This window comes from Bubalus kerabau, chromosome 23 (genome assembly GCF_029407905.1).
Source record: "Bubalus kerabau isolate K-KA32 ecotype Philippines breed swamp buffalo chromosome 23, PCC_UOA_SB_1v2, whole genome shotgun sequence".
Classification (NCBI taxonomy): Eukaryota; Metazoa; Chordata; class Mammalia; order Artiodactyla; family Bovidae; genus Bubalus; species Bubalus kerabau.
The window spans coordinates 28,220,919-28,237,668 of NC_073646.1; the positions used below are offsets into that span (position 1 = coordinate 28,220,919).

The window sequence follows — 16,750 nt, forward strand, 5'->3', positions numbered from 1 at the left end:
AGACTGTGTTGGGAAAGCATTTAATTGTGCATTTTGAAACCACTTCAGCTCTATACAAATATCAGTTACTACTAGATCTCCACATTGGTTTCTTGATAGAGTTTCAGGAAAATATCTGTGAAAGGGTGGGAGATACCTGATCTAATATCAACGCTCTTTATGATCCGGAGGGTTTGGGCTTTCCCGTCCAACAGCTAGTCAGGGGCCAAGCCTTGAGGACGCTGGGTGAGCGATCAGTGCTTGATCAGACTAGGACCGAAGGGTCCGGGCTAAACTCCCTGCTTTATTTCTTTCATGTCAAAAGTCACAATCTACAAACCCTGATAAGGACTCAAGAGATGTAAGCCAGAAAGACGATGAGTGAAAACGAGACGCTGAGAGAGGGTCTGTGTCTGTTGTCTTGGGAGGAACATTAGAGCCAGAGAGGGAGGGTGTGCCGAAGGGAGTTCGTGTCTGAAAAAGGGGAAGGGGAACGGAACGCAGGAACTCCACGCCCCGAGTGAAAGTGAGGCCCAGTGAAAGGGGCCAGCCAGAGGAATTTCGGTTCCCGCCCTACGACTCCCGGCTTTGACTACGGTTCCGCCCGCAGAAGCCCTGGGCCCCTTGCCCCACCCCTAGGGGTTAATCGGATCATACCATTATGCCATCCTAGGGGCGGAGCTGAAACGTGTGCTAGTCTTGCAAAGCAAATAGTTCTTTGTCAGAAAAAACAGGATTATCTATATGATCTGAACGGTTCTTAGTTAATACATTTCCTTTCTGCCTGCTAAGATCCTCTATATTCCCTGAAGAGTGCCAGGAGTCCGGCCATGTTTCCCCCTTTCCTTTCCGTAGTTGGTACGTTCCCCTGGGAGACGTAGGCGGGGAGGCGTACATAAACCTCGACGCAGGAGGCGGGGCTGCTCAGTCCTCGAGGCGTCGGTGCTCTGTAGTGTTGGAACCTTGTTGCTTGTCGGCCTGTGCGCGCGTGCGCGGACATGGCCTCAAACGGTATGTAAGGGCGCGAGGCGGTGGTGGCGCGCCGGCCCCGGATCTCATTCCCTCCCAGTCCGGCTTTTGTTTTTCGGTGGGACCCGAGCGGCTGTCGAGTGCAGGATCGTTTCCTCGCACCACTGGCTGGAGAGGGGTGGAAGGGGGAGGCCGATGTCGCCATTTTGTTTTGCTCCTCTGGCGCCTCGCGTGGGGCGGGAGGTCGTCCCTTCATTGCCCCCTTCCTTGAGGTGAGGGTTGGGAGGGACGCAGCTTAGTGATTGGGAATGGGAAGCACGGATGGAAATGCTCGGTCTCCGTACCCTCTTCTCCCCCTCGTCCCCAGCCCCGCGCTGGGGCCCGCTTTGTCGCAGTGCTGCATCCGGGCACTCGGAGGAACGCGCACGCGCTCTGCTAGCCCCTCCTCCCCTTTCTGGCGGCGCGAACCGCCCCCCCCCCCCCCTCCCCCCGGTCTCCTGTCGGCCCTGCTTTTTGTCGCGAGACCCTCGGCTGGAGGCTCCGCGGCGCGCGTCCGGTGTGGGCCGCGCCCCCGGGGTCCTTCGGGAAGGGGCGGGACCGCCTCGTTCCCGCCTCGCTTGCCACGCGGCCGGAGGCGGAGGCTCGGGGTCTGGGCCGCGCGCCCGCTTAACGGCTGGGGGTAGGGGGCTGGGGAGTGGTCCAACGGTCTTGAGGACTGGGCCCGGGGCCTGTCCCGCCTAAATTTCCTCTTACAGAGGTGGGAACTGAAAAGAACGGCCGCCTGAGGCCACACCCTCTCGGTGCTTTGGCTCTTTCCTGCGGGGGAAGCGCCTCGTTTCCTGTATCGAGGAGATGAGCCGATCAGGGCCGTGCGTCTTCCATGTGGCGCTTTAAAAAGCACTTTCGCTTCTTTGGATTCGCCTAGTCTTCCCGCAGCCCCGAGTTAGGCAAGGGGGACAGGAAAACGCACTCATTTGGGAGCCACAGGGCTGGGGGCTTGAGTGCCAGCCAACGTGCTGATCAGAATGCTCTCTTCCCTTGGTTAGCTGGTTTTGCACCAAAAGCTCCCATTTCCAGGCTCCAAGATTGGGTAAAGGGTGAAGCGTGGCCTTTTGTAAGACATTCTTGTTCTTTCGATTGAGAAAGCGGAGGCTCCCTTCGGAACAATTCTGCCTCTGGCTTGAATTAAAAACCTGTCCTACTGAAACAGCTGTGTGATTTCAGCCTAACTCTTGGCGGTGTCTTCCTCCTCGAGGGGGCGTGAGAAAGAAATGCGTGTAGATCTTTGCAGTTCCTGACGTCGATTGAAGTTGCGGACAGTTGCTGCTGTCCGTTAGCACTCTTGCTTTTTCAAGTACTTAAGGCTTCTTTTTTGGTTCTGTGGAAATGCGCTTTCTCTTTGCGTTTTCTATTGTAAGAAAACTTGACGGGTCTCACAGACTGCCCCTCTCCAGTAGAGTTTCATAAGGGAATTTATGCCTCCTTTGTTGATTTTCTTACCTGGGGACCCCGAAGCTTAAGTCTTTTAGCTCTAGTCTGTTCTGAGGAATGGCTGAAGGTAATATAATCCTGTTTTTCTTTTGCAGACTATACCCAACAAGCAACCCAAAGGTGAGTGTCGCTTCTGGGCTTCCAAGGTTTGTAGAGGGCGCAGGTGGCTAAGGTGTCTTTTCCTGAGAGCACTGTTTTTTTCTCTAGCTACGGGGCCTACCCAACTCAGCCTGGGCAGGGCTACTCCCAGCAGAGCAGTCAACCCTACGGGCAACAGAGTTACAGTGGCTACGGCCAGTCTGCGGACACTTCGGGCTATGGCCAGAGCAGCTACGGTGGTTCTTATGGACAGACCCAGAACAGTGAGTCTTAGTGGGTCACTCCACCTCTTCTGCTCTTTGTGAATGTTGCTTTTCTTAAACCTAAGCAGTGCTGAAACAGTCCCCTTAACCAGTCTTTGACCCTTAAAGCTCTTTGATGTTTTGAGTCCTTTGAAACAAAAAGACTTAATTGGTTTGTAATCCTGTTTCCTTTTATTTTCTGACTTTTTACTTTTCTATTTATGCTGCTATTTTCCCAATTTCCTCTAAGCATGAAAGTGAAATGAAGGCAGGAGGAATATTCCTAGAGGGAGAAATGCTTTAGGCTTTTAAAGAGGGAAAATGACTTGCTTGAAGATATTTGAAGTCAGGTGGCATCACATGATACACCAGGAGGTGGAATTTGCCCTGCGGTCCCTGAAGTGTAAATAATAACGCATTGTCTTTATTTGTTCTGCACGAGGTCGGCAGGTGAAAGTGCTGTTAGTGAAGAGAGATCTCTTGGGCTGTGACTAGTGGTGGTCCTGGAGGCTGGCTTTGGGGGGTGTGTGGGATGAGGTTAGAATTCAGAACTTGAATAGAAGTTGAAACAGCTTTCAGGTAGAAAGGTAATGTCTTTAGCTGTGAGTTGCAAGATTGCCAAGCATCTTCTAAGAAGTTGGCTTATCAAGTACAGGAAGCATAGTGTTGTTCTCAGTGCACTCCCTGCCTGTTCTCTTTCTTCATAGCTTTTGTGACTGCTTTTCCTTTCCTTTTAGCAGGCTACAGCACACAGTCAGCTCCCCAGGGGTATGGCTCAGCTGGTGGCTATGGCAGTGGCCAGAGTTCTCAGTCGTCTTACGGGCAACAGTCCTCGTACCCTGGCTATGGCCAGCAGCCAGCTCCTAGCAGCACCTCAGGAAGGTAAGGAGTGGGTGTGGAGAGGACGGAAAAGGAGTGGGTGTGGTGAATCCGTAAGGAACGATAATGTGATCAGCAGTGGGAGTAATTATCAGGGGTAATAGGGGAGAGGTGGTCTCTGTTGGGGACAGAGAATGGGATGTACCAGAAGTGAAGTCCTGGACACATGGCATTGTGACTCTTGTCTTTTTCTTTTCCCCTAGTTACGGTAGCAGTTCTCAAAGCAGCGGCTATGGGCAGCCCCCGAGTGGAGGCTACGGCCAGCAGTCTGGCTATGGTGGGCAGCAGCAGAGCTACGGACAGCAGCAGAGCTATAACCCGCCCCAGGGCTACGGGCAGCAGAACCAGTACAACAGTAGCGGCGGCGGCGGAGGCGGCGGCGGAGGTGAGAGGCTTCCTTCTGCTCTGTCGCACCCCTGCTTTCCGCAAGAAATTGTATTCTGGGCTGTTACCCTGAAAGGGTTCTTAAAACCCTAGCTTTATCTGTATTTCTATTGACGCTTATTCCCTGGCACTCCTGAACTGTTTTGTGCCACCTCACAGTCTGTTTTGTCCTTTTTAAAGGCATGCTTTTCTTTCCTGACAGGTAGCTATGGCCAAGATCAGCCCTCCATGAGCAGTGGTGGTGGCGGCGGTGGTTATGGCAACCAGGACCAGAGTGGCGGCTACGGGGGAGGCCAGCAGGACCGTGGGGGCCGTGGCCGGGGCGGTGGCGGTGGTTACAACCGCAGCAGTGGCGGCTACGAACCCAGAGGTCGTGGAGGTGGCCGTGGAGGCAGAGGCGGCATGGGGTAGGTGTCTTGTGAGCCAGGGAGTGCCATCAGTGGAAAGGGAGGAGGGTTGCATGAGTCTCCCTTGAAGCCTAGTCCTGTAGTGCATGGTTAGTCTGATTCTGGGAATTGGTGAGGGCTTTGATTTGGGATCTTGACTGTTTCTTTTTCGTACATCCATCCCCATTTTATTTTTGTGAGAACTCGGGAGCCTGAACTTCTACCCACACTTCTGTACAGAGATTTGAGTACTGACAACTTTCATCTCTAAAGAAAAAGGAGAAATGTAGGGGTGTATGTGGATTGGAGTCATTGATAATCCTAGGCAAGAACCATGGAAGTAAAAGCTTCTTTCTCTGCAAGGGAAACCTATGATCCCACTCCTGGTGATAGGGAAACTTGTTACTTGTATTCCCGTGTGTCCTCTAAAGGAGTTGTCAATGGTTAACCTGACTTGAGCTTCCAGGAATTGGCTACTCTCTCTTCCTGTATTCTATAGTCACTTGAATCCACGAACTTGACTTGTACTAATCTGACGGACTGTAATGATTTTGTGTGTGACTTGGTTCATGGGGCTCTCTGAAGTGTGCAGACCTTTTGGACAAAGTACAGTACGCTCGACAGTGGTCTCCCACCCACTTGCTCCACTGTCCCCCTTCCTCCGGTTACTTGTCCAGCTGGACCTTCTTTCCTCCCCTTCCTGCTGAAGCTGAAGTAAAACCTTAGATTTGATGTTAGAGCATTTGTCAAGTCTGTTGGTAAATAACGATTGGAGGCACTCTTCTCTGTCTCTCTCGAGAAGGGGAGGAATGTCAATGTGTTACTCCTTTTGGGGAAAAAGTAAGTTTTTTAAAAAGAGTTTGTGTATGGTAAGTATTCAGAGGGGGGGTGGGGGCAGTGCCAAAAACCTTACAGAAATATGGAAAACTCTGTTGTGTGCGTGTGTTTATAATGCAAAACTTTAAAAAAAGAAAAGCAACTGTTATGTGACTGTTAACTTGCTCTGCATTTTATGTGCCACAGGTATGAAAGGTGACATTGCAAAATACTCCGCTCTTCTCGCAGTGTAGAAGGGGTGACCCCGGGGGTGGGGAGAGATCAAAACCAGCTCAGTAGTTAGGGAAGGGCTTAGCTAAGTTTTGTCTCGCTTTAAGGGGAAATTGCCTTTGGTTTTGACTTTTTATGGAATGGGGTTGGGTCTGCTTGCTGCTTTCAAAGCAAAAAAAAAAAAAAAAAAAAAAAAATCACAAAAATGTGTTCAGGGCTACCCCAGCCTGGTGTGAAGTGTCTTCTGGGTAAACGGGGTAGGGTTTTTTAAACCAACTACTGGGTTGGCAACTGCTTGCGACAAGAGGAAAAACATCTGCTACATCGGAAGAACGGCCAAGGAAAATGGGTCTTTTTTTTTTTTTTTTTTTTTCCTAGAGGAAATAGATATATAACCTTTTAAGCAAAATCCTTAACAATTGTGTCTGAGAAATTGCACACGTGTGTGTGACATGCTCACAGGTCAGACAAGGGGTGGTCAGGAAGGGGAATGTATTTTAGTAGCCACTTGCATTATCATTTTCCCAAAACACCTACCTATGTTTGGGGAATGTTGAACAAAACCAAAAACCGCCCTTTTGTAGCCGTTGGAAGCTTCATGTCCTTTCTTCTAACTTGTCTTCTCCAGCGGAAGTGACCGTGGTGGCTTCAATAAATTTGGTGGTAAGTGAACAGAGTTTCCAAAATTCCCAACTCCCAGCAATGCTTTGTCTGATTGTTCATTTGCAGTTGTCTTAGCGTGTTTTAAGTGTCAAAAGTTTTGGAGTGTCCATAACCACCTCCAGAAAGGGGTGGGGTAGAATGCCACCTGCTGCCAGATGTGTGCTAACCTGGAGGCAGGCAGGGAGTAAGACTCAGCAGTCGTCTGGTACCAAATTGGTTTGACCCAGGTTAATAAGAGGTGTTTAGGAGGCCTCTTGACAGGAGTGTCGCCACACCAGCACTTAGTGACAACCGTTATGAGAAACTGGAGAGTGTGTGCCGGAACATGTGGTGCCAACTTGGCTTTAGGATCGATCCTTTGATCAGTGTGTCTGAGGCTTGTGTGTGTGTGAGTGTATGTGTAACAATCTCCAAACGTTTTAATTCTGGACGAGGGATGAAGTATTGCCCTGCCCTGAGGATGGTGAAGTTGGTATATATTTATGTATTAAATACTGAATGGTGTCAATGCAATTCTACATACATGTATTTAAACTCAACTCAGATGGGCTAAATAGCAACTAGCTCTGGGCAGGAAGGTGTGAACTGCTTCCAAGAAAGGTTGGGAGCATGTGTGGCTCGTGGGAAATAATCAGGTCTTAATAACAGCACAAACTGAATTCATGGAAAAATGGCAAATTGGAGAAGTCTCCTAGTAAGCTGGAACTTTTCTGGTCTGGTTAACTAACAAAAGGTTTCTTGATTTGTCTCAACATGTAAAGCCAAAGGCTTGGGTTCATGATTTAGGTGTCATTGAGTGTGGGTACAACATTTATATATGGTGAATTCAGATAAACTTTGGGCGAAGATGGTCTCTGGAAAAAAAAATAGAGGCTGCATTATGGAAATAAGATTTCTGGTCTGTTCCCTGGGACATGCTTAAAACATACAATAGCTATTTTGTATGATTTTTACTTTCATGTGGTTTTTGGGGAAACAACATGGTTTTAAGACTGGTTTCGAAAGATGACATTAAAAATTGTTCCACAAGGGATAAGTGTCTTTGGTGCTAAAGTTTGGAGAAACTGTATGGATGCATATCACATTGCTGGTGGTGAGCCCGTTTCTCTCTGGGGCGAGAGAAGAGGGCCAAGCTATGAGTTGGTTTGTTAACTGCAATGGGTCTCCCTCCTGGCCCTCCCAGTCTGTGCCGAGGACATTTCCCAGCCTCAGCTGGGGGAGGCAGCCTTTTCTGAAGTGTGGAGTTGTCCCTGTGGGGACTCAAGTTACATGCAGACCTTAAGAAAAGGGGCCTGTGTCTTTGCCAGACCTGCCTAGGGTTTTCTCTGGGCAGGCAACCCAGAACAGGGTTTGGAGTGAGGCTGGCTGTGAGCACTTACCTGATATTTTGCAAAAGTTTGTATTTGGTGTTAATTTTTTCCTTGTCTTTCTCAGCCTCTTAACTAACGGCTCCTCTTTCCTTGTTTTTTTTGTTTTTTGTTGTTTTTTTGTTTTTTTTTTCTATGTCACTTAAGGCCCTCGGGACCAAGGATCACGTCATGACTCTGGTAAGTCCACAGGTGGCGGGAAAGAAAGGCTAAAGTGGTAGCAGGACTTTTCTTGGATGTTGTTCAAACTTAAGGGAATCTGAAGAAGAGCGGGGCTCGAGAAGGAAACTGTGGGGAGAGAGTTTAGGAGTAACTGTGTTTACCAGCGTGTTTAACAAAAGAGACACAGGGAAGCACTTAGTCCTTTTTGTTTTGATCATGTTTGTATGCTGCATTTTAGTGTAAAGTTAGTTTCTTCGGGGTCTTCAACTGAAAGTTGATGAACACTGGTGTGGTCTTGGGCAATTAACTCCTGAGCCCTGGTTTCTTTTATGAATAGCAACATGTTTTAAGGGGTAGTTGTAAAACTAAATTTTAATTAGTGAAGCGGCTAGCATACAGGCACTCGGATAATGAAGTAGAGTTGGAGATTTGTCAGACCTACACCACCAGTACTTTATATTAATTGGTTTAGAAATTTTCTTTCTTTGAAAGCTAACAAGTATCAAAGCTCAGGTTATTAAGTGTCACTGACTTGTTGTATCTTTGGTTGTTTCCTATCCACTTTTCCTGCTGTGTTGGGCAAGCAGAACAGGATAATTCAGACAACAACACCATCTTCGTGCAAGGGCTGGGCGAGAATGTTACAATTGAGTCTGTAGCTGATTACTTCAAGCAGATTGGTATCATTAAGGTACTTATGGGAACTTCTCTGGCAGTCCAGTGGCTAAGACTCCTCGCTCTCACTGCAAGGGCACGGGTTTGATCCCTCATTGGGGAACTAAGATCCCCCAGCCCTGAAAGAAAGTGGCTGTCCCCCCCCAGCCCCGAAAGAAAGACCAAAGAAAGGTACTTCTGGAGCAGAGTGGGTGCATTCTATCAGTGCTGCAGGCTTTGGGATTTCATACCTTAGTGAAAATAGAAGTCTTAATGGTTGCCTGCTTCATTTGTTGAGGAAGAAGCATTAACTGTTGGCATTCCAAAGGGAATCACATTTTAACACAAAAAGGCACAATTGATTAAAAAGGTGATTACAACTTTTGAGTTTGTAGTCTATAATCTTTATCATATAATATTGAAGGGAGAAGCAGTTAACAGTCGATGGCTTTCTTTCAAGTTATGTGGGAAATAGGAAGGTATGGTTTTGATAGTGCTGTATTTTCTTAAGACTGATGTGATCTCATGTTGCTTTCTTCAGACAAATAAGAAAACAGGACAGCCCATGATTAATCTGTACACAGACAGGGAAACAGGCAAGCTGAAGGGAGAGGCCACGGTATCATTTGATGACCCACCTTCCGCCAAAGCAGCTATTGACTGGTTTGATGGTATGTCTGAGGAGGCTGGGGGAGAGGGCAGCTAGCTTGGGGAAACAGGCTGCATTTTGAGGGTTTCTTTGAGTCTTCCAAGACTTAATAGCACTACGCTGTTGGTGTAGTCTTACATTTGCTTATGTCTCATGAGAGTGTAAACATTTGTAAGAAGGCAGAGTCTTCTCTTGATTGTATCAGGTATACTTTTGGACCCACAGGTCATAGGTCTTAATAAGAAGTCTCTTTTATACCTCCTTTATTTCTTTAGGTAAAGAATTCTCTGGGAATCCTATCAAGGTCTCATTTGCTACTCGGCGAGCAGACTTCAATCGGGGTGGTGGCAATGGTCGTGGAGGCCGAGGGCGAGGAGGTGAGGAGCTCATTCTGCTGCTGTAAAGAAGTGATGGGGAGAGAAGAGGGAAGGAGGATGGTAAGGGCTTGTGTGGGAAAGACAGGTTAACCACACTTGGAAGGGGAGCAGACCTGTTCTTGGCTCTGTTCTAGGACCTATGGGCCGTGGAGGCTATGGAGGTGGTGGCAGCGGCGGCGGTGGCCGAGGAGGATTCCCCAGTGGCGGTGGCGGTGGAGGAGGACAGCAGCGAGCAGGGGACTGGAAGTGTCCTAATCCGTGAGTGAAACGGCTTAATTTTTCCTCAGCCCTCTTGTACGTGTGCCCTTTGATGTTATGTGCCAAGTTGCTTCAGTTCTGTCTGACTCTGCAACCCCATCGACTGTAGGTTGCCAGGCTCCTCTGTCCATGGGGATTCTCTAGGCAAGAATGCTGGGGTGGATTGCCATTCCCTTCCCCAGGGGGTTTTCCCAACCCAGGGATCAAACCCAAGCCTCTTATGTCTCCTGTATTGGCAGGCAGGTTCTTCACCACTACGCCACCTTGATGTTATGACAGTTTGTAGTTTCTGACTAATGTCAAAGCTATGCTGACGGGGACAGGCTTGGCCGGGAGTCATCTAGACTGGGCTCAGTAACCTGCAGTCTTGGTCTCCGCTCCTGAGAAACAGGCCTCTTTGCTTTTCTGAGGCTTCATTCTCCTCACGTATCCCTAAGGTCACTGGACTCTTCATAATTCTAGGTCTTGGCCATTTCCACCCCCCACCCACACACATTAATTGTCTTATTTTCCTCAGTACTTGTGAGAACATGAACTTCTCTTGGAGGAATGAATGTAACCAGTGTAAGGCCCCTAAACCAGATGGCCCAGGAGGGGGACCAGGAGGCTCTCATATGGGTAAGGAAGAGGCAGAGCTGGTGTTGGAATCTGCAGGGAGGCTAGACAAGGGGAGGGAGGAGGGGTCTGGGGAATGTGATAGAGGGTTGAATCATGTTTCTTTTTTTCTTAGGGGGTAACTACGGAGATGATCGTCGTGGTGGCAGAGGAGGCTATGATCGGGGTGGCTACCGAGGCCGAGGAGGGGACCGTGGGGGCTTCCGAGGGGGCCGGGGTGGTGGGGACAGAGGTGGTTTCGGCCCTGGCAAGATGGACTCCAGGTAAGTAAGACTAAATTGAAAGGGAACTAGAGCAGTTGACCAGAGGTCATGGGATTGCAGGGTTTGGGGAGCGTGGTTTCATTTTGAGGGTGGGGTTGGAAAGCTGAGACTAACGCTTGGGTAGGAAACAAGGGAAGGAAACTTACCTGGGAGAGCTAGTCTGGATGCCCACATGCACTCTGTGCCCAGGGAGACGAGCTGTCTCTCGGGGTGGGTAGCAGGGCAGGTTGGATTTTGGGGGGGAGGGTGGGTAGAGAGGTTGGAACCCAGACCTCATGGATGCTTTTTCTTGCAGGGGTGAGCACAGACAGGATCGCAGGGAGAGGCCGTACTAGCCTGGCTCCTGAGGCCTTGGATCAGCTTTCTTCCTGTACCCAGTGTTACTACCCTCATTATTTTGTAACCTTCCACCTCCTGATCACCCACGGGTTTTTTGTGTCGGACTATGTAACTGTAACCATACCTCTGGTTCCCATTAAAAACCATCATTTTAGTTAAATTTTCTTCCTTTTCCCCCTCTTCACTCTCCTGGAGCGTGAATGTCCAGGTCAAGAACGTGGGGAGTTTTTCCTCTATTCAGATCAACCAACCTGCCTTGTGGGAACTGGAATAAATTTGTTTGTTCCCGCTCAGCAGGAACTAGAATAAAGTGTTTGATACTTGGTTCAGGGGAGCAAAGGTCAAGTGTATCCTTGAAAGTAGAGATTAAACTTCTCTGTTCACAGTAAAAATCGGATGAATGAAAGGGGTAAATGAAAAACATCGTGTGTTGCCCCCCATTTTTGTCCAGCCATGTGGAAATTTCTCTTCTACTGTGTTGATTGATGGATGTGCTGATTTTTGTGGGCTTATTTTTAGCAGTTTTGTTCCTTTCAAGGAGTTCTGGCAGTTTTCTAAGGGTGGGGCTCAAACAAATTAAACTTTGAGGGTGATACTCAAGTTTGATTGACCCTGATTAGGTCATGTAGTTAACCACTTGGGTTTTTTTTCCAGGAAGGGGAGAAACTAACTGAGCACCTGCCTAGTGGCAGATAGGCTGTTCACAAGTTATCATAGGAAGACGAAGTGCCTGGATTCTGTAGCTCTCACAGTCAGGAAATGGTTTGACGCCAGGATGCAGTCCTTGTCATCTTCCAACTTGATTTTCATTTCTTGGCATTTCTTTCCAAAACAAATTCCTACCCCAAACATTTATTTGCTTAGGCCTGGCTTAAGAGGATGCTGAATTTTAGGGAAAAAGACTTGGGAATGAGGTAAGATGGTAAAGGGAAGGTTAGCTGAGAAAGTAAGATAAGGCAGTTCTTTGATATTTCAGTGAGTGGGCTCTCCCTCTGCACACTAGTTTTCCTGAAGGTGGGACTCTGGGTATTGCCTGTTGAGACAGTGGTGTGATTAGGTCATGTTCCCATCTGCCAGTACTCAAAAGTCTTTGGTGTTTTGAGAAAGGGAAGGGGTTGGGCCGATGAGTTGTCACCTCAGTAGTGCCCCTTAACCTGATATACCTTTCCTGACCCCAGAAAACTACCCCCTCCTTCCAACTCAAAACTTGAATTTAGGAAACTTGCCCATTCTTGCCAAGCAGTTGAATTTTGGCTACACAGAACTTAAAATCATAACCAACAGCAAACTGTGTTCTTTGTTAGAAGCACAGCTCATAAGAGTGCCTGGGACCCCTTGTGGAAAGTGCTTTTCTTTTTCTGAAATTGTACCCTCTAAGAGTTGATTCATCCTCAAATCTCTGGTGATCTGAGACAGAGGCTGTGGCTTTGTGCAAAGGAATAACTACCCTCCCTGCCGAGTGGAGGTGTTCTGTCAAGAGGAGGTGGAGAATGGCTGAGGTTCTCCAGGCAGTGCTTTTATTTGGCTTGTGAAACTTGGTACTTAAAAGAATCCCTGAGATTTAGAGCCAAGAAAATGGCAGTGGTCCTCCTCCTGCCCTCTTCTGCTTTTGATCTATCTTAAAATGATGTTTGGTTTGATGGCACGAGCACATCTGAGAGGTTTATGGGTGCTTCACCTGGTAGGGTTCTGGTGTTAGGGTTTGATTATGGTTCCTTTATCCCTGTTGTTAGAGGTGAGTTGGGTCTCACCCAAGCTCTGGGAGTAAGTGGGATTATTAGCATTTAGTTGTCCTTTAAAAGGCTTCAGTGATTGGCCTCACCCTTCAGTAAAAGAAAATAGGGTCCTGAGGCTTCTCTGGTGGTCCAGTGGTTAAGGACTGTATTCCCGGTGCAAGGCGCTAAGATCCACACATGACAATGAAGGTCCTGTGTGCTACAACTAAGACCCGATGTGGTCAAATAAAAGACCCAAGTGTCTCATGGGTAGATTAGTTTGCAGGACTTTCAGGAGGATGGGTAGAAATGGGTGAAGAGAGAAATAGCAACTGAGCGAATGTTTTGGTGGTTGATTCCAGTGCCAGTTCATCCTTTGGTGAAAAAAAAAAAAAAAGACCCTGAGGGGTTTGAACTTTGGATCCTCTGCTCTTTGCTGTATTTCCTTGTAAGCAGCACCTGGCTGGTGATAGTCGGTCATGTTATTCTGATGAGGATTGTAGGCTGGTCTTTTGAGTTCTAAAGAATATATTATTAACTGAGTTACTGAAAATGTCCTGCAGTCTGGAAGCACTAGGCATCTGGCGTTTCTGAATTGGGACAGGCTAACTTAGGAAGAAACCAGGGGGAGAATGTTATGGGTGGGTGGGGAGAGGTGTGCTGCAGGTCTGATTGCCACTGCCTGATTTCTTAATCTTTTTCACCTTTTCCCCCCATCACATACTGGATTTCAGTAGCTCAGACAATATAGTGCAGAGGTTAGGTCATGAGGCAATCATCCACCAGGGTTTAATAAAAAAAATTTTTTTAACTGAATTTATCTGGCCGCACTATGAGGTCATGCGGGATCTTAGTTCCCTGACCTGTATTGAACATGTGCCTCCTGCAGTGGAAGCATGGAGTCTTAACCACTGGACTGCCAGGGAATTCCCTACCAGGGGTTTTCTACCAGGTCTTACTCCCAGTACTAGTCTCAGGGGCTCAGCTCGGGTCCGTTGCAGCCGTTGCTCTCCAGCCTTTCCAGAACTCAGACTACCTTTCTTGCCTTTGGGCCCTCAAAACTGACTCTTCCATCTTTAACTTTTTGTGTTGTTAATAATTTTAGACAACAGGTTTCCACAAAAATCTGTTCACCTCCCCCATGTAGTGGTCTTCGTGCTGCTGGGTGTATAAGAACTGAGGAAGTAGTGTCAGGTGGAACTTGCCATCAAGTTTGACTTCTGGGCTTGTAAAAGTTGTCTGGTTCACAGTCCTTATGGTGTTGGCTGTTAGAGCTTTAGGAGACCATTGAATCTAAAATTGCTATTTTTATATTGAAGCATAGCTAATTACGTGTGATAATTTTGGGTGCACAACAGAGCAACCCAGTCATACATACACATGTATCCATTCTCCCGTAAACTCCCCTCTCATCCAGGCTGGGACGTGAACAGAGTTCCCTTTACTATACATAGGTTGGTCCTTATTGGTTAAAAAATTCTTAACAGTCTTGAGGCAGGAACAGAAGTGTCATGAGATATGGTCTGGGAACAGTGCTCTGGATGGATTGTGCTCTCAGCTTGTTGGATTGTGGTTTTAACCTTAAATCGGGGTAATGGTGCTAGTGAGGAGGGCTCTTTTAACAGGAAGGATGATCGAGAGCCACCAACATGGAGATTGGAGACAAAAAAGGAGCTAGAACTATGGGGTCTGATTGGAGATTGCTTGTGTAGTGGGGGACCAAGCTCAGGCGATTCTGGATAGAGAATGCCAAGGAGGGAGAAGAAACCAGGGAAGAAGAAACAAGGGAACAAGGAGCCAGGCTTTTCAGGCAGCGTCCTGCAGGCGTGCCACAGTGGCAGCGTTGCACCCGCGCTGCTTCCCAGTAGCTGTTCGCGGCAGGATCCTGGGCTCTGCAGTGCAGCCTGCTCAGGGTTAAGAACTTGTCTTAGATTTAGCCTGATGGCCACTTTTAAAAAATTTTTGTTGAAGGATTATTAACGTATTGTAATGGTTTTTGCCATACATCAGCCATGGGTATTTTGTTATGTTTCCCAGAATTAGAAGGGGAGTGGCCCCATCCTGTGTGCTCTTTGCCTGAATGAAAGTGAAAAGTGTTGGCCCTGTCAGACTCCTTGGCCCCATGGGGTGTAACCCACCAGGCTCCTCTGTCCATGGAATTCTCCAGGCAAGAATGCTGGAGTGGGTAGCTGTTCTGTGCTCCAGGGGATCTTCCCAACCCAGGAATTGAACGAGGGTCTCCTGCAATGCAGGTGGATTCTTTATCAGCTGAACTACCAGGGAAGCCCACTGGAGTGGGTAGCCATTCTCTTCTGTAGGGGATCTTCCCGACCCAGGTATCAAACCCAGGTCTCCCGCATTGCAGGCAGATTCTTTGCTGTCTGAGTCACCAGCAAGCCAAATCCCTGAAAAAAGTGGCAGTGTAGTTGCTCAGTAGTTTCTGACTCTGCAGCCCCACGGACTGTAGCCTGGTAGGCTCCTCTGTCCATTGGGATTCTCCAGGCAAGAACTGTGGAGTGGGTTGCTGTTCCCTTCTCCAGGGAATCGTCTGACCGAGGGATCAAACCCAGGCCTCCAGTGTTGCAGACAGATTCTTTACCATTGGAGCCACGAGGAGGGCTTGCTTCTGCAAACCTTGGCAGTCTGACCAAGGTGGCAAAGCAAAGTCGTCTCTGGGAATGTGTGTCTTAAGTTGGATATGCACCTGAACCACTTGGCTGTGGGTTCTAATTTAGCTTGTAGGTCCCCTGGGGTTCAAGTTCTCTAGCAATGTTGATGGTGCTGTTTGAGCAGCACACTCTTAGAGCCAGACTCTGAAGTTCCACAGGGACTCGTCTGCTCACCACCCCCCACCCCCCCACTGCCCCCTCCGTGAAGGGGAACTTGATTTTGTATAAAACTTTTTCTGTAGACAGTTTGAGCCAGGAGCTAAGAAAAAGGTCACTCAGGGAAGGCTGGGCCCTGCATATGGGTTTTTCTGGTTTTTCTAGTGTTTTTCTAGCACAGGCCCAGCTAACACAGACGATTTGTTCAATTTGCTCTTATTTCAGTCTTGTGATGCTTAGAGGTTTGGGCAGAACATGTCCATTGTTTCCGGTGCTTTTCGGAGCCATTGAACTACGAACAAAAGTATCCTGGAGATCACTGTTGGCACTAATGGGCAGTTGCTGCTAGGTGATGAGTTATGTCCGGTTATCCTTACTTTATAGCTGGAGATGCTGAGGTACAAACTGACCTTATGTTTCATAACTGGTCAGTGAGGTCGACCAGAGATTTGAATATTGTTTGGCTGTAGAAGTTGTGTCCTTAACTAGTATGCTGTGGCTGGTAGAACTGAGCCTCGCCCTACTCTCCCTCCCTCCCCACCCCAATAAAAAGGAAAGAGAAAGCCCCCAAGAAGTCTTTGAACTTAGGGGAGCTGTTTCTTAGACCCTTGTCTTGCCTCAGGCCTGCACTGGATTTTGTAGCTGCTCTGAGCATCTGCTGTGCAGGGAAGTGTTAGTTATGGCTCCATCTCCAAAACATTAAGTTTCTATGAAGTCTTTAAAAGAAAAAATTACCTATTAGACACTAGACATACACAGTACCTGCTATTTCTTATTTTTTAAATTCAAAGCATGACACAGGTTGAAAAGATGTCTTTTGGGGGGAGTTTAATGGGGGAGTGCAGTGTAGAGCTGACGGTGTGGTTCCCTCTACCACAGGGACAGTGGGTGGGAGTGCTGCTGGAGCCCAGAGGAAGGCCACCTGTGGGCATGCGAGGGCCGGGGCGGGGTTTCAAGGTGTCCAGGTCTAAGGGCCCAGGCTGTGCTAGGTAGGGTATGGGGTGTGAGGAAGCAGTGTTGGGATCCGGGGCTATGTGACGAGAAAGGCAGGAGAGGTTGGATGGGGCCACTCAGGGTCAGGCTGGAAGGTGGGCTCAGGTGTCCTAGTGTTAGGAGGGAGTCCATATCCATCATCAGTTTTGATCACTCAGGCCCTTGATGGTGTTTGACCAGAAGCAGGGCGGTCAGAGGTAAGACATGAAGGAATAAACCAGATGGGGGCAGTGAAGTTGAAAAGGAAGGTGTTTGGATGTGAGCTGGAAGAATGACTCCATCTGGGCCTTAAGGAACATGCTAGGGTTTCTTGTTTTCTGGTTAGGCTGCGGCTGTTGTCATATGTCAGGGTACAAGCATAGTAAAAGGAAGACAACTTCTGGTTTGGAGAGTG

The 16,750-nt window shown here is 48.2% G+C and overlaps 1 protein-coding gene across 2 annotated transcripts; it reads left to right on the forward strand.

The window, feature by feature from the left end:
• Positions 1 to 901: 901 nt before the first annotated feature.
• Positions 902 to 11,150, forward strand: FUS (FUS RNA binding protein). Of its 2 annotated transcripts, none has more exons than XM_055561704.1 (15): positions 902 to 990; positions 2,535 to 2,559; positions 2,647 to 2,801; positions 3,518 to 3,662; positions 3,863 to 4,044; positions 4,246 to 4,450; positions 6,105 to 6,139; positions 7,654 to 7,686; positions 8,256 to 8,359; positions 8,864 to 8,993; positions 9,247 to 9,348; positions 9,483 to 9,606; positions 10,124 to 10,224; positions 10,337 to 10,484; positions 10,780 to 11,150. In XM_055561704.1, the coding sequence occupies exons 1-15, from the start codon at positions 978 to 980 to the stop codon at positions 10,817 to 10,819; spliced, it is 1,542 nt and encodes a 513-aa protein (XP_055417679.1). In that variant the 5' UTR covers positions 902 to 977; the 3' UTR covers positions 10,820 to 11,150. The 2 variants fall into 2 exon arrangements, with proteins under 2 accessions (XP_055417679.1, XP_055417680.1); XM_055561705.1 differs by having other exon boundaries at positions 3,521 to 3,662.
• The last annotated feature ends 5,600 nt before the right edge of the window (positions 11,151 to 16,750 follow it).

Coding starts and splice junctions, on each gene's coding strand:
- FUS (XM_055561704.1), top strand. Junction 3,663..3,862: donor CCTAGCAGCACCTCAGGAAG/GTAAGGAGTGGG, acceptor CTTTTCCCCTAG/TTACGGTAGCAGTTCTCAAA. Junction 10,485..10,779: donor CCTGGCAAGATGGACTCCAG/GTAAGTAAGACT, acceptor TTTTTCTTGCAG/GGGTGAGCACAGACAGGATC.